General features: G+C 41.7%; 1 protein-coding gene across 3 annotated transcripts in view; it reads right to left on the reverse strand.

Annotated features, from left to right (window-relative positions):
* kcnn2 (potassium calcium-activated channel subfamily N member 2) overlaps window positions 1-16731 on the reverse strand; it is a 33881-nt gene extending 17150 nt beyond the window's left edge. For 2 of the 3 annotated variants that reach the window (XM_086053222.1, XM_086053220.1), the window contains exons 1-3: window positions 15957-16731; window positions 15509-15604; window positions 771-1189 (exon numbers count right to left, since the gene is read on the reverse strand). In XM_086053222.1, coding sequence (XP_085909348.1) covers window positions 771-1189; window positions 15509-15604; window positions 15957-16697 — 1256 coding nt within the window. In that variant the 5' untranslated portion in view covers window positions 16698-16731. The remainder of the gene's footprint in view (window positions 1-770; window positions 1190-15508; window positions 15605-15956) is intronic. The other variant, XM_086053221.1, reaches the window with a different exon arrangement.
* Between the last annotated feature and the right edge of the window lie 268 nt (window positions 16732-16999).

Below are 16999 nucleotides of genomic sequence, written 5' to 3' on the forward strand. Positions count from 1 at the left end.
TTAAAGGGAAGTCAACGCAAACATATATTTTTCAAGAATATGTTCTATGCAAGACCACTAGTTGAACAAAGCATTCTGATAAATATTGCGTTTGTGGAATAAGAGTTAATCCACCCGTTTTTAGCCATATCACGGGGCGGCCATTTTGTCACTTCTGTCGACTGAAAATGACATCACAACTACCTAGGGTTCAGGTAATGACCAATCACGGCTCAGCTTTGGAAAACAGACGAGCTGTGATTGGTCGTTACCTGAGCCCTGGGAAGTGGTGATGTCATTTTCAGTCGACAGAAATGAAAAAATGGCCGCCTCCAGAGATGGCTAAAATCGAGTGGATTAACTCATATTCCACAAACGCAATATTAATCAGAATGCCGTGTTTCAACTAGTGGGCCTGCTGGGAATGTATTCTTGAAAAAAAATATGTTTGGGTTGCTCTACTCTTTAACTTTACAAATGTCTGATAGTTAATAAAGGTATTTACATTTCTATCCAATCATCTATTTTCTATACCAGTTATCCTCTTGGGGGTTGCTGGTGAGCTGGAGCCCATTTCTTTTAATAAACAAGTTTAAGTACACGGCATCCGTTCTGGGATGCTGTGTGACCTTTCATATTCAAGTGCAATTTGTTTCTGGATGCTAATTGAGCTCTTGGTTGCATGGAGATGATCTATTTTTGTGCCTTATCTATGTTTGATGATGAGAGGCGCAGCATAGCGTGAGAAAAAAAGAGGAAGGAAAAAAAAAAAAAAAGGGGGATCCAGGCACCTCTCGCAAGCTCTCACGGTCCACGCCGCGATGATCCACAGCGAGATGGTGAAAACCAGCAGCACCGTCCCGGGGCAGATGGTCATGAGGGTCTTCATGACGAAGCGCGTGTTGAAGTTGATCTTGTTGAGCGCCCCGATGCTGCGAGACGAGGCGTCCGTGAAGAGCTTGCTGTGCAGCAGCATGACGCGGGCGATGAGGTACAGCCGCAGGAACATGGGGATGGACAGGATGATGTCCACGTCGGCGTCCGTCTGGGATGGCACGTAGGAGTAGGCCAGACGGGCGTTCCAGGTGAAGGTGTAGTTTCCCGGGATGGGGTGGATGGCGCACACCAGGATTTCCAGGCAGATGAAAAAGATGCGCTCGTACGTCATGGCGATCCTCCAGTCATCGGCCGCGTTGTCCACCATAAATAACTGCGAGCACAGCGGCCAACACTTTCATCATTGTGACACACCAGGCAACAGGAAATCATTAAAGCTTCTAAACAATATGTCCCTAATGGCCTCAGGTCATTAAAGTACATTTCTCAACTCACATTACTCAACGACTCTTATTTCTGATTCGGCCCGAGAATATTATGCAGGAGACAATTGATTGTGAGTATGCACAACATCCAATTCTGTTTCAGGTCGAGATCCAAATTAGAAATTTCCTCCCCAGAAGTCTAACTTACACGAATAAATTACATATTGATCCAACATCGACATGTGCGTATAAATTAATGAAAAAGAACACTAATGTATAACAACAAATGGGAATCAAAAAGCCCTTCGCCAAGAAATCGCGTGTCTGCTTGATGATCAATAAAACAGCTTACAGCATTTCACTCTGACAATCTGCAACCCAATAAAAATGCAAGCCAACGGTCAGGAGAGGCTGCAATAAAAGAAATCTAAGACATACCCCCCCCAAAAAAAATAAAAAAATCAGCTTTTGCATAGATCCACTGGTGACAGAAAGGGGGGATTTTAACAACATGCTTATATTGTTGTAGTGAGTGTAATTCTTGGGGCAGCTTCATTCCACACTACACCGCTTCAAACCAACATTAATTAAGTTACATCTTATGCCAGGTGACTTTGGGCGAGAGGCACGGTACACACTTGACTATTCACATTTAGACAAACTAGCATTCACACTCACATTCACCAATCGCAATTTGTGACCTACGGAGTGGTCCTCACTTAATTTTTGAAAATAGTGTTTACTGTTGTGGAGCAGTTTGAGGTGGTAATAACAGTGTTCACCACTAAATGGCAGAAATTGCTTAAAGGTGGCACGGGCAGACCAAATTAGGTCAATAAAATGGCTGCAAAATCATATTTTATAATGTGTCACTAAATGATGCATATTGGTCAAATATGGTGACCGGGTTGATGAGCTGATTGTTTTTCCATGTGACTTCCCCACACATAGACCGTAAATTTAAGCCACTCGTTTTTCATATTTATGTGAAAAGATTTAAAGCACTTTGGGCAGTGGCGTTTGCACTCAAATGCAGTAAATTGCACCAGCAGCACCTTTTATTCTTCCACCATTTATCTGCTTATGCCTTTTATGCAAAACCCAGCGAAGTGGGATAAAGCTGCAACCGTGTGCACTTTTACTCAGTGACACGACATCCTGCAATCAGGATACTGACAAGAATTTCAGGAAAGTAATGTTTTTCTTTTTTCTTTTCATATTAATGTGATCGGATTAAAAATCCTTTGGACGGTGGTGTTTGCACTCAAATGCAATAAATGCATGCACATGCATTCCGACACTAGTGGAGCTTTTCTCTTTCTTCCACCTCTGTGATTTCTCTCACCACTTGGACTCTTTGAATAAAACAAGAGCAGAAAAAGGTGCAACATTAGCAGCGTGCAGTCAGCGTTTTCAGCTGCACAGCAACTTGCACTGATGCGAACATCTGCTGCCGCCACATTAAGCGCTTTCCTCAGAGTGGACGGTGCCAGTGGCCACCGGTGAAGTCAGCTCTCTGGGGACTTGTGCGTGGCTGTAATTTAACACCCGACATCACTCCCCAAAACACACACACACACACACACACACACACACAAATGCTCGTTCCGACTGAGGCCCCGCCTCCCTGCGCTTCATCATTTTCAGTGCAATTTAGAGCTATCTAGGAAGACAAAGTGTGTTCACCCTGAACTAATGGCAGCGGTCCGATCACGGCGGAGGCCTATTCTCATCTCGTTTACACATTATCTGGAACTCTCCCTGTTGCAGATTAAAGCCCATCAAACTGCATCGACTTCCACCACGTTTGTCAAATAGCTTTTCCGTGCTATTCCCATTGGAGGTCCCATTAAGGTCCTCCTCTGCCTATGCGTACATGCCGTCAGGACTGGCAAGAGATATTTCGCAAAATGTATCCGTCAGCAAACAAAAGGTGATTCCCGAAGGGGTGTTTTTGCCATGAGAAGTAGAAGCCTTTAAGGGAGAAAAAAAACACGCATGTGATAAATTGGATGTGTTCAGTTGAAAGCATGCACATTCAGGGCCCTATTTTCGTGCCCAGAGTTTTCTTTCTTTTGGTATTTTCATAGATGGACGGCGTTATTAACGTCCATTTGCACCGTTGTGGGAGTGAACACAGCTGACTTGATTTCATGGCCAATCGAAGCGGCTCCCCTTATTCCCTTTAAATTGTATACCGGCGCACGGTCTATACATGGCGGAAGCATAACTGACTCGCTCACCTGAGTCTGTGAAGCAGATCGGCGCGTGCAAAGTACATTTATATGGAACTGCAAGATCTTCACTTGCGGATGATGTAAAGTTGGGCGCTGCAAAGTGGGCAATTGGAGGCCATCTTCTACCCCTGAACGTGTATGACAAGCCTGGATCAAATCCACCAAATTGCGCTACACAACCTGCACCACGACTTATACCTGGTTTCACCTGGTCTAAAATCGAGTCTACTTTCTGTCACCAAATTTGTCAGTTGTGCCACGTGCATGTAATAGAAAATGCCAGGTCCACCAGAATGTCCGGTGAGGCACAACGTGGCCTGCAAAATTCCCAAACAAAACTAGTCTTGCCTAGGCACAAAAATGAAGATGCACCAGTTTTAATATGAGCACATGCGCTCCTGTCTACGAAAATAACACATCATTTTTTGGGAATTCGTGCAAGGGCCATCAGTGTCCAATGGTAACCTATTTTTATTTGCAGCATTAGCGCCGCTACAGTAGAAGTGGTAGCCATTTATTCACCTATGCCATTTACACAGAAGCCATGAAACTAGGACAATGTCATAACTCAGCATCCTGCAATCAGATGCGTGAAGGCGTCACGTGACAGTGGTTGGTGTGATGTAAAAAAAATACTTCACATTTAGGGACAACTGAAGTGAGACTTCATACCTCTGCTGCATTACACAATTCACTCACACACCGGTGTTGTCCAGTCCTGTTATAACTCTGATCGCTAACCCCAAAGGCGGGAATTTGACTGTTGAATGCCCACTTTCCCATTCATACAACAGCAACCCGAGATGTGTGGAAAACAGCATTGAATCACAATGTGACACATTAATAATTCCATCACAATATGACACATTAATAATTCTATCACAATATGATTACATCATAGGTTAAAGAATGATGGCCAGTCTTTGCATCATGCCTTATTGGTAACTTGAACATGTACAACTAGGTCTTACTGACGACACTTCACATTTAAAATCCACTAAGAAATATGTCGAACCTATTATGTAGCGCAGTTAACATTCTACAAAAATATGCCAAAAATTCAAGTGTTTGTCATGCAAGAGTTAAAGAGGAAGTCAACCCAAACATATTTTTTTCCACAAAAGCCACCTGTTTTTAGCCATCTTTGGGGGCGGCCATTTTGTCACTTCTGTCGACCGAAAATGACATCACGACTGCTCAGGGCTCAGATAATGACCAATTGATGAGCAGTTGTGATGTCATTTTCAGTCGACAGAAGACAAAATGGCCGCCCCCAAAGATGGCTAAAAACGAGTAGATTAACACCTATTCCACAAACGCAATATTAATCAGAATGCCGTGTTTTAACTAGTGGGCCTGCTGGGAACATATTCTTGAAAAAAATGTTTGGCTCTATTTTTGTAGTCGACACATGAGGAAATGCTGTCATATGATGATTTTCGTGCATGCGCGAGGCTTGCCGTGCTTGTTTGCCAATTTTCCAGGTCGGTCTGCGCCATGGTGGTCGCTCTGGCGTAGCGACAATGAGTCCTTGAAGATATTCCCGGCGGCTCCCACAACAGTGCAAACCGCCATTTTTGGTGCGCCTGCCGTCTTGCGCTTTTCTATGAAATTACAAACACGCGGCCTGAACAGCCATCGCGCAGATTTACGCAGCTCGGCGTGAGACTTGCGCCAGACATGGAAAACCGAGCCCATAGTGTTTTGTTACTGAATTAATTGTGGCTTCAACTTCAAACAATTATTAAATGCTTCAGGACAATGACGGTCGATCCTGAGAAAAGAGATCTTTATTTTTTATTTGCTACATTGAAAATTCAAACAAATCAGACATCAGTGTCCCAGAATATTTTTTGTTCGACCGCTACTGTGCTTGTATTTTACTTCCTTCATGTATTTGATAGGGGGATTGCAATTTACCATAGTTCAAAGACAGGTCATGAAACTGGGGTGCTGCACAAAGACTTTATAGCTTTTTGCTAATTTACAACTCCTTAGCCGAGCCAAGTAGGCCTACACAAACAAACCTAAGATGCTTTGAGTTATGCGGCATAGCCTACAATATAATCACACGTAAAATGTGTTGAAAAGAGGTCATAACTGTAATCTTGACTATGCAGATACAGTAATATCCATCATACGGAACACTCATTGCAAACTCATGTCGGAACCTTGCCAGCAAGTTTCCATTTAGTCTAATTTGAGATTTCTCATTATGGAGGTGAAAACAGTCCTGGAGGCCTAATGGGATCACTGACCTAGATTGTAAATTTAGCAGTGATACATAAAATTAAATTGCTGAATAGTCTTTTCTCCCCAATGTGAAACCGGCCGCTACTTTTCATCATTTTCAAGCCAAGGACAAAAAAAAGTATAGAAAAATCGAGCATATCGTCGCCGTCCTGTGAAAGACACTTTTCTCCAATTTTGGAAACTTTTTTAATTTTCACATTAATGCGATGCCTGTGACGCGGAAACACCATTCATGTAAAAATAAGAAAAGGAAAAAAAAATGGAGATAAGTGTTTTTCACATGACAGCGACGGTACGGTGTAATGCCACTTTTCCTACACGTCAAAGGCTGCTTCGTATGATCCGACGAGACCAGATCAAGCTACAAGTTCCCCGGAGTGGCCCCGCAAAGGCTGCTCGACTCATCTATAATTATTTAAAAGCCACAATCCGTTTCCCCTAAACACATGAAGACGCGTCAATTAAATTTTCAGTGGCCGTTGTTCATATCAGCAGAGTGACACCGAGCCCTTTTGACAAGCAGACATCTGTCACAGAAGTGTGTAACTCTAACCAGCCTGGCGTAATGTAGACACACAGACACACAAAACGCCGGCCGGCATCCTGCTTCCCGCCTCCTACTTACTTACTTTCCACGCGCTAAATGTATTGTTTTGTACGCGGCTCAAGCTGCGTTTTATTTTACATTTTAAACAACGCACATGCCTGTGTGAAGCGTTTACGGAGCTTGTTACCTCAAAACAAAGTAGTTAAACATTTAGACCCCCGGTTGCATAAGGAGAGCCTACATGGTGGCTGAAAGCAATTAGGGTAATGGTTGACCTGAAATACAATACTCAAGGGCCCTTTACCACAGAGCATCAAGTATTCAATGGTTGCACGAGAACAACGGTTATGACACACAGGTGCATACAAGGCAATAAAGCATGGAGTCAAAGACTAAAACAGGAGCCTGTTTTGTGAGACCAGTCGAACTTTTAAAGTAGGTAAGATTTGTTGTAGTCAACTGTAATGTGATGAAAGTCGGGTCAAATTAATCGATGACGTCGTTGCTATTTTTTTTTTATCAGCACAGTACAGTGGTGCCCAACTTTTTTTTTTTGCACCAGGTAACAGTTTTATGTAGCACCATGATCGAACATAGCGGGGTATAAACAAATAAGAGCAAATCCTTACAGCGGAAGTCAACCCAAACATATTTTTTTCAATAATATGTTCTGTGCAAGCCCACTAGTTGAAAAGCATTCAGCTAAATATTGCGTTTGTGGAATAAGAGTTGATCCACCCATTTTTAGCCATCTCTGGGGGCGGCCATTTCGTCACTTCTCTCAACTGAAAATGACATCACAACATATTTTTTTCCAGAATATATTCCATGCAGGCCCACTAGTCCAAACGCGGCATTCTGATTAATGTTACGTTTGTGGAATATGAAAAATTCACCCGTTTCTAGCTAGCTCAGGGGGCGGCCATTTTGTCACTTCTGTCGACTGAAGATGACATCATAGTTGCTGGCTCATGGCTCAGCTTCAGAAAACAGGTGATCTATGATTGGTCGTTATCTGAGCCCTGAGCAGTTGTAATGCCATTTTCAGTCGACGGAAGTGACAAAATGGCCGCCCGCTGAGATGGCTAAAAGTAGGTGCATTTTGCTGCTTAATTTATATTCCACAATCGCAATATTAATCAGAATGCCGTATTGCAACTACTGGGCCTGCATAGAACATATTCTGGAATAAAATATGTTTGGGTTTGGGTGACTTCCTCTTTAACTCACTCACTGCCATTGACAAATTTATTTGTCTTTTCACAATCCAGCCATTCGATCCCAGAAAATATATTTATATTTTTTTCAAATGTTTCCAAACGTTAGGGTAAAAGAGGGTCTGAAAATGTCTGTCAGGGATTGAGTTAACGATGAGTCAATTTTATCTTCAAGCATCGATGCGGAGTCTTAAAGTCAACTCGTCAACTAGTTGACTAATCGGCTGAACTTCTACTTTAAAGGTGAGATTCTAATTTATAAAGGTCACACAACTGTGAAAATGTGTTAAATTGACATCTCCTAGGATGAGGATGGAGATCTTTGCATGACCTGGGCACATCTGTCCCAAAAATTATGCAGCATTTGAATTTTGAGGTTGCGCTGTACTGTGAATACGATGTGTTCCAAAGAACGTTGACATCATTTCATAGTCGACAAATATAATCGCTTCACGCTCCCAATAAATCTGGATATGGCAAACAAAATCCAAAGAGGAAGGAAAAAAGAAAAACGCCTCACAGGTGGCGTTTGTGAAGCTTTGTGAAATTGGTTATAAAATTGATTTTCTATGTGAATATGTTGGTGGGATTTTTGATAAATCTTTTATTCCTCAATATGAAGCCCATGTACTTACTACTTGTTTGATTTGGAAATGTAGTTCATAAGGTATTCACTTCCAACTAACCTCAAATCAACAAACATTAGTGTTATGTCCTTTTTTTTTTTTTAACAATAATGTTTTTAGCAGGTCCTCCATGTTTTTAGAACCTCTTGCAACTGGTAAACTTGTAAACTTCGAACACTATAGTGTGTGACTCTGAAACCATTTCCTATTAAATTCTAATGGGACCTTCTGGAAAAATGCGATGTGGCATGAGGAAACAGTGAGAAATCACTTATTCATGTTTTTTGTTTACAGGCTGGAAGAAACTGCACACATCAACAGAATAATTAATACTTCGTTTCTTCTTTTTTCAAAAAAAGAAAACATAGTCAAGAGTGTTTTCACCTGTAACGGTGTAGCTGATGTAAACTTCATCATCTTGAGCAGGAGAAAGAAAAATAATTGTTTTCAAGCTGCAATGAACACAGACCGGGCGAATCCCGCACATGGGAGACAAAATGCAGCACATTTGCATGAAGGTCGTACGCCACAGCTTAATCTAGAGGTGCTCCGTGCTAATTAATTTAAAGGAAAAAATCAACACATTTAAAATAAAACATCTGTCTGCAAATTGTTTATATCATCATATTTCTATAAGGGAAAACAGATGTTAAGAAAATCTGCATTTTAAAGAAATGTTGTTGCTGTGGCCATGGGGCATCAAGTCCACTTTATCTGAAAATGTACAAGCAGGCAACCTATTACAAAAGTGAGTGAATAGCCTATGATGCCTGTCGTTCTCCGTGGATTAAGCCTTTTAGCTTGACACACAGACACTCATGTTCGGCTATTTGTAACACAAAATTGGATCCAATAACCTTCACCTGGCAGTTAAGCCGAGGAAGGAGTGATCATGTGCTCACAAAGAGCACGTTCAATCACCTGAGACGCGCGCTAATCCCGTGCACTGTACAACACAGCTGGAAAAGTATTGAAATCCAAAGAGACTGTCTACTGTTTGGTTAGTGAGCTACATAGTTAGCTAGTTAACAGCAACAGGCAAAAAAGGGGGGAAAAAATGTAGATAAAATGTTGCACGGAGGAATTTGTGCAGATGTGGGGTACAATAAGGCAATATAAAGGAACTACTATTCACACTTTCATTTGCATATGAACAATTTTGAGTCTTCAAAGAAAAGCCACAAAGCAAGGCCAGAGTGGAGATTATAACCAAGAATGAGGCCAAAACGCTAATCACAATTTCATCATGCTGTCCACAATACGGTCAGAGAAAAAAAAAAAAAAATTAGCACAAACTTTTGTTAACAGGTCAACCTCAGCAGTGCATTCTACACTATAGTTTATTTGGAGAAAGTTTTGGTTTTTGGTTGCCTTAGAGCAACTCTACTAGCTGGTCTGGTTACCGCTTTCACCACGCTCAATATAACTAATGGAGTCCAGCTCAATATTTAATCTGTGTAATGTCGAGTGGGAAACATATATCTTGCCATCCACAATGAAATCGCTCAATTTCATTAGCGAACAAAGTTGAGAGGTTCGGCCCAATTAGACATTAATGCAATGCTTTATTTATGATATCAAAGCGAGCCACTAAGGGTCCACTTGGCTCCGTAAATCTGAAACTGTCGCACGTTCCCCTTGATTTCCTCCTTTTTTTTTTTTTTCGCCTTTCTGAAATCCAGTTTCATGCATGCAAATAAAGTATTTTTAATCAAGCAAAGTAAGCACCTGAATAAATCTCTCTCTTACTTTATTGTTGCAGCCAAGATGCACACTTGAGGCAAACTGAAATGCCCCGCATGTTCACATTGCCATGCAGAGCACGGTTTACAGGACGCCATCAATAAATAATCTTTAGGTTTATGGTCGAGAGGCAAAGAAGTAGGTCTGCTCCAAAAGCTTGTATGTTCGGAGAAAACATTGAGGTCAGCAGCCATTTAAGTCACCTGTCTCTGAAGTCTTGAGCCTGAAGTCTCAAGTACAGTAAAGAAAATTCACAATTTGAAGCAACTGGGTTCACGGTTGTCTTATATTTATGGCTTGGTAGTGTTTTGCATGCAAAAATTGACTGCGGCATTAACGTATGTTAGTGACAGACCACAGTTAAGTAAGTTACGACTTCGGAACTGTATTCATGACCCCTTGTACTGACCACTTGTTGCATTGCCGTGCAAAGGAAACAGCAAATGTGTCCCACAAATTCTGCATAGCAAAAACGTTCCTGTGTAAATCTGTGACATTGCCCCACACCAAAAAGTCATTTTGTTGATCTATGTTGCTTTGCTTGCTAGCTAGCTGAGCTTTTATTGCAGTTGGGAGGTTTTATACTGAATCACGACATGTTTTCTGTGTATTTATTTCAGTATTGCTGTACAGAAGGAAGGTCGGTCTAAAACTAAAACTAATAAGGAATAAACTAACACAAAGTATTAAAAATACAAACAAACCAAAAAAAAACCTAACAAATGTACTGAATTGAAAAACAAATGTAAAAAAAATAGATAGATTGCCTCAAATGTATGTGACATGTATATCGCAAAATTAGGAGGTGTCCTTTCTGTAGCTGTAGCTGCTCTCACTCTAAAAACAGTTGGGTTAAAAACAGGGGCGGAGCCAGAACGTGGCTAATGGGTGGGCCTGAATAATTCTCTCACTTCACACAATCCTCCTGTCCCGACACATCGTATATTCAAATAAAATGACAAACCGAATAATATGAAGTTCAGATCTTCCTTAGACAACCAGAGTTACGCCATTATTAATATTCAATACAATTAAAAAAAAACAAATAATTTCATAATTTACTAAAAATGTAAAAGTACATATTTTTTCATGAATCTCATTGGGTGGGCGGTCTCTCAATCTGGGTGGCCCACCCATGGCTCCGCCCCTGGTTAAAAATAACACAATCTTAGGTCAAAAAAGGATCGATTCACTACTTGGGTCAATTTGACCCAAATTTCTGGAATGTTTTGCAGAAAACAACTCCCAAAATGGTCAGTTTTGTACAAAACAATCCCAAAATTTGTTCTGTTTTGTACAAAACAATGTAAGGAGGTGGGTCGAATTGAGCCAATTTGTGGATCGGTCCATTTTTGACTCCAAATTGTGTTATTTTTAACCAAACTGTTTTTAGAGTGAGCTGTTTGTGAAACCAACTGAATAGCATGCACATTTTAAACAGACACGAAGGACATACGAGCCCCTAAAGAATTTAGCTTTAGTCCATATTTAGGAAACTCAGCAGATCTATCATCACAGTGTATCGCAACATTAGCCAAAACAAAAATGGCCCTCGGCCTAAGAGGAAAAAAAACCCAAAACTTTGATGTGAGCGTATAAAAAAAAAAGCAAAAAAAACCTTGAACATGTCAATTTCGCCCCTCGTGAGGAGCAAGGTGAACCCGCTGGCCATCTCAAAGCAAGATGACGCTTGCACGCTCACAATGACAAATCAAAGTCGGGGGGGACGCAACACAATCTCCACTGGTACGCTAAGTCGCTGCCTGCCAACACAGCAACCGCAGCTAAAGTAAATCGTCTAAAAATTCCTTTGGCGGATAGCCATGTGTCAACACGAGGCATCAAGGCAACTTGATCATCTGCTAACACTTCAAGGAGGACTAAAAATAGGCTGAACATCAGCATTGAGGAAAGCAGGATTTTTTTTCTTAGATGACGAGACCAATCTAGTTCACGGACACCCCGCCTCTTTTTTTTTTGGTGATAATATTACACTTGCCACTGGAGGCCACCTGAGCACGGCAGACACTTCCTAAACTAATCCCCGTGACAGCAGGTAGGCAGCATCCATCCCTTTTCAACGTGACCTTCTTCGGCGGGGGAAAAACATTTCACGTTGTTAGAAAGCAGATAAACGAGCGGGAGTAATATTTACTGGGCTTGACAAGTGAATCAGTTTTAAGGGGCCGGGAGTGGTGAGGGGAACATTTCATAGCGCCGACTTATTATGGCTCCGTGTGTGACGGACATCTGTGAGGACGTGCATGCATAATGTATTTCATTGCAGGGGGGGCGATGGGGGGGGGCAACATCTCGGCGGGCTTAAAATGTTTCGTAAACCAGCAACACAGGAGTGTAGTCAACAACAAAAAGCAGGTGGAAGCAACCTATTGACTATAAATACAGACGACATCGATCGTAGAGCCTGTTCTTCTGAATTGTAAAGTTGTAAATTTTCCTTTGTTTTTGAAATATGTCACTTATAGATAAAAGAATCGACTACAAACAAAAACAAAAAACTAAACATTTTCAATTACATGTGACAATTTACATTGGGTGTTTCTGTTCCGGTAGCTGCTAAATGAGAGATTACCGGGAGAATGATAATACACATTTTATTGGAGATGTATAGGGTGTCCCTAAAGTCTGGACACAGGGGTGGAAAATGCGCATTTTCAAGAAATGACATTTTCGACATCGATACGATTTCCAACATTTGTGAGGGAAAGCTTGATGCGCTATTTGTTCTTTCTTTGTGGCAAATTATTGTAAAAATATGTAGCATATTCCATATTTGAAATGGAAAAGTGAGACGTTGTACTCAATGAAAAGGACAGAGGAAACCCATTTAATTGAAAATGAGTTAAGGTACACTACAATCATGTAGCAAAGCACATCAACCTCATCATCACAGATGTCTGATAATCATATTTAAGAAGCAATTTGTTCATGAAATGAAGCTCAAAATGTCATTTCATCGTAACACATTGTAGTTGGCAGCCATGATAAACCGCACTGCATTCTACTGAGAGGTATTATAGTATTTTTATTAGTGTAGTCATTATTGCACCAGTGAGCCTGTGTTTTTAATCGCTGCTTAAATATACCAGTACATGAGAAGGATTATGCAAAACAACCTTGCCCAAAATTTGCGGGTCAAAGGACAAACACATTAAATTTTGTCGTGGATAAAAGTAGGGATCCAGGATTTGGGCTGTTTACTTTTGTTAACATCGCATGATAGAGGCATTTTTGGACATTTTTCCTGAAAAGTAAATAATTCATGAATGTTAATTGGTAAAATGAAGGCATACTGTATACAGGAAGTGTGCATATACATATGAATGCCCTTAAAATGGGACTGACGCAAATTAATACCAAGTACTATTCCAGTTTAGCTTGGCAAAATATTGTAATATAAAATGGCCCGATCCACAACTTGGATCAATTTGACCTAACTTTCTTGGTTGTTTTTTCAAAAAACAACCCAAAAAATTGGTAGTGTTGTACAAAACAACCCAGAAAATGAGCTGTTTTGTACAAAACAATGCAAGAAAGTGGGTCAAATTGACCCAATTGTTTGTATCGGTCCATTTTTGACCCAACTGTTTTTAGAGTGTAGGAACATGCAATGTGCAAATGATTACAATTATAAAAAAAAAAAAAAAACTGGTAAATAATACCTCTCAGATAGTGTCAATCAAAAGTGACTATTATCTTTGTGAAGGCAGATAATTTATGTATGAGTGTCCAGTCAAACTGAAATTGCAATAAAGCATTGACTGCATTTATATACAGTATATCTGGCATGAAGAGGTTTGAGATTAATTGGATGTCAAGGTGGGCATGCTGACTATATTTATCAGTACACTCCCATTATGAATACAAAACCCAGCTTCCACTAAAAACAATGTCTAAACAGCAGCAAACACGGTCCACATGCGCATGCACCGAAAGAGTTGATGGGAACTGGAGCCAATAAATGTGCGCAGAGACACCGCCAACATTTCAAGCCAACCTGTTATATGCTAGTAACGGAAGCCTGCTATAATGAAGAATGCGCAACGGCGCAACCTCAATCACAAATAAATCCCCGCATGACACACAGAAAGAAAGGGTCGGTGAGGCTTCATTTATGAATGGAATAATTTACACATATAGAAAGGCTGAAAGGACGCAAGCAATGAATGTGATACTTTCATGCAAACGTAAGCTCTCTAATTCATAAACAACACGGGAGGGAATGGAACCACTTTGGGATACACGTTGAAATATGGTAATGTGTATTTCTATCATCACTCATAAAAGAACAATGTACAATGAGACATTTTACCGTTTGGCCATTCCAATGACAGATATTCCCCAGAGACTTGTAATTTATAAAAATACAAGGCTGGCGCAAAATATGACAATTAATCTGAATTGAGTATTGAACTGTTAGGCAAACACGTCTCAAACTGATGATGGGAACGGTGGCTGCATTCAACACATTTCCCTTTCGAGTTAATTAAAAAGGAGCATACATGAAAGCAACATAGATTCTCGGCGCACAATGTGTCGCTATTGATTTTGTGGCTGTTCCGACAAAGACGCAAGTGCTGCGGTTTAGGATGAACTGTTGCAGCGCCGTTTCTGGGCAAGGTCATTAAACTGTCCAAGCGATGGGGAACTCTCTGTGGTGGTGGAGTTCATTCATGCACTGAGCACATCAGGTTCTTCAATCACACTGCATCTGTTGTTCAATTGCCATCACATCTATCTCTTCACCTCAACTATGTAGTCATCCACCTTTGATCTTTTGAATGACCGCAGATGAAAACAGAAACATTTTAATATGAGACGCCTGAACCCAAAAATCTTATTTGAGTTTAGTAAATGACAGTACTGCACCGTTGCGCATTTCCTCAAATAATCTCCATTACGCTAATAGACGCTGTGCCCCAAAATGCCGGATGCACCGATTCAAAAAACAAAAACATATGCCATCCTTTTACCCAGAAGAAATAGTACATGTAATTATCTCAGTGTGGAGATGCTACTATTTATACGCAGACATTCAAGAGTTAACTGGTTGGAACATTTAAACCTGGTAACCAAAACAGCAGCACCAACTGAAGTCTCATATGAACTGCGGTGTGGGGAATGAGTGCACAATGTAGACGAGTACCTTGCGCAGTTTTAAAAATGAAGATTTTGTTATACTTTCATGATGATTAGCATTCCAGTACTCTCACATGGTTGCACTCCAGAATGTACAGTATGTCCATGTTTATGTGCTACGCAACTTTTTCTGCCCTGTCTGCATTGGTTGCTGGATTTTCTCTCCAGAATTTAGCTCCACTTTCACTTGATATAAATAGGAAAAAAATACATAGTTATATAAACAAAGACATCTCCAATAAATGGCTTCCCCATCTGCAAGTGAGTAAAAGAATGCCTCTAACCACTATTTAAGGACATATTTATACCTTCTATTCTCTCTATATAGATTCCATATCTAAAAATAGCCTTTTTTTTAAATCAATTGTGATGATCCCTTTATGAACCTCTATCCACTTTGGCCACAACATGTAAAATTTTGGCTTTTTGGGGGGGGGGACAAAAAAAACAAACAAAAAAAACAATACAAGGAGTGTTTCATTACCTGGATCTCTCTTGCGTGGTAGATGATAATCAGTCCCAGGAGAATGATTGTAGAAAGGCTTATCAGGCATTTTAGAGCTAATGAATACAGGGACTCCTGGAAGAGAGCGACAACACTAAAACCAAAGACAAGATTGTGGCACAAAAAGAAAAATATCACACTGTTGGCTGGCTAAATCATAATGACGGCTGATTAGGAAAGCACTTTGGTTAGCTTGCGCTCCGAGGGAAAACAAGTCCATTAATGGCTCATCACCCTCAAAGATACTGCTTGTGAACCCTTAAATTTTAGCAACTCAGTACATACATCTCTGGAAACTGAGTAAGAGTAACCTTGGAGACCAATAATGAGGGTTTACTGTACCTTGAGGGACAGGATTTCTACGCGTGTGTGTGTGTGTGTGTACTTATGTTATGAAAAAAAGTTGCCAACATTTCAAGATACCCACCTTTCCATAGGTTCCCCAGGAGAGTTCAGTCTCTATAACCATAACAACGATCCCAAACATCCCAAAGATTAAAGCATAGTCGCTGAGTCGCTTCCTCTTCTCAAACAAGGCCCTCCTGTGGCCGAGCTTCTCCCCAATGTTCTGGTTCTTCTTCTTGCCCGATTTCCCCCCGCTGTGGCCGCAGCCCCCGCCTCCGTCCCCGGACGCGTACGGCATGAGCGTGGCCGAGTGGCTCTCCGGCTTGGACACTGCCAAGGTGTCCGACGCGTCCGCGGCCGAGAGGGGCTGCAGGGGCTGCGACTCGGAATCGAACTCGTGCACGTTCCTACGGGACGAGCTCAAGTGGCTGAGCGGCCGCATGACGCCGCCGTTGTATCTGCAGCTGCTCATGGCTGTCTCATGGTGGGAGGCGTTCGCGTGGCTGGCCGCAGGATGCTGCGGATGCTGCTGCTGACGAGGAGGAGGAGGAGGGGGATGCCTGGAGGAGGTAGCATGACTAGATGGAGTCGGGTCGCGGACGCCTCGCCTGGAAGACGTCTCCGAAGATGTCCTCAAAGTTACCGCGGTGCATGTCACAGACGTCCCGCGGAGGACGCAGCTCTCCCGGGCATGGCAGGTGCAGTAGTCGGTGCAGGTGCAGGTGTAGCGCGGTGGCTGTCCGCAGGGGTGCCGGTGGCACTGACTCGGATCCAACTGCTGCTCCTGGTAGAAATGGTTCCGCAGCTGCAACTGGCTTCCCATGTCACGGCTCCTTTTTTTTTTTTTTTTTTTTTTTTTTATTTAAAGCAGCAGCAGTCGGCCTACCACGAGTGTGCTACTCGGTACAGGACAGAGCCATTTCGGCTCCTGTAGGACACCAAAGCATTTTCGATTGGGCAACGAGGACCAAAACAACTGCTTCAGCGTCATGAAACGCTTGCAGCCACGGGTTAACTACACTGCCTTTTATATACGGTCGCACATATATAAATTATAGGACGACTGTTCTGAATCCCACCCCCACCCACTTCTTTTAAAACATACCCCAACATAAATGTACCCAA

The sequence above is a fragment of the Filicampus tigris genome, chromosome 15 (genome assembly GCF_054856515.1).
Source record: "Filicampus tigris isolate MCC_2025a chromosome 15, RoL_Ftig_1.0, whole genome shotgun sequence".
Classification (NCBI taxonomy): domain Eukaryota; kingdom Metazoa; phylum Chordata; class Actinopteri; order Syngnathiformes; family Syngnathidae; genus Filicampus; species Filicampus tigris.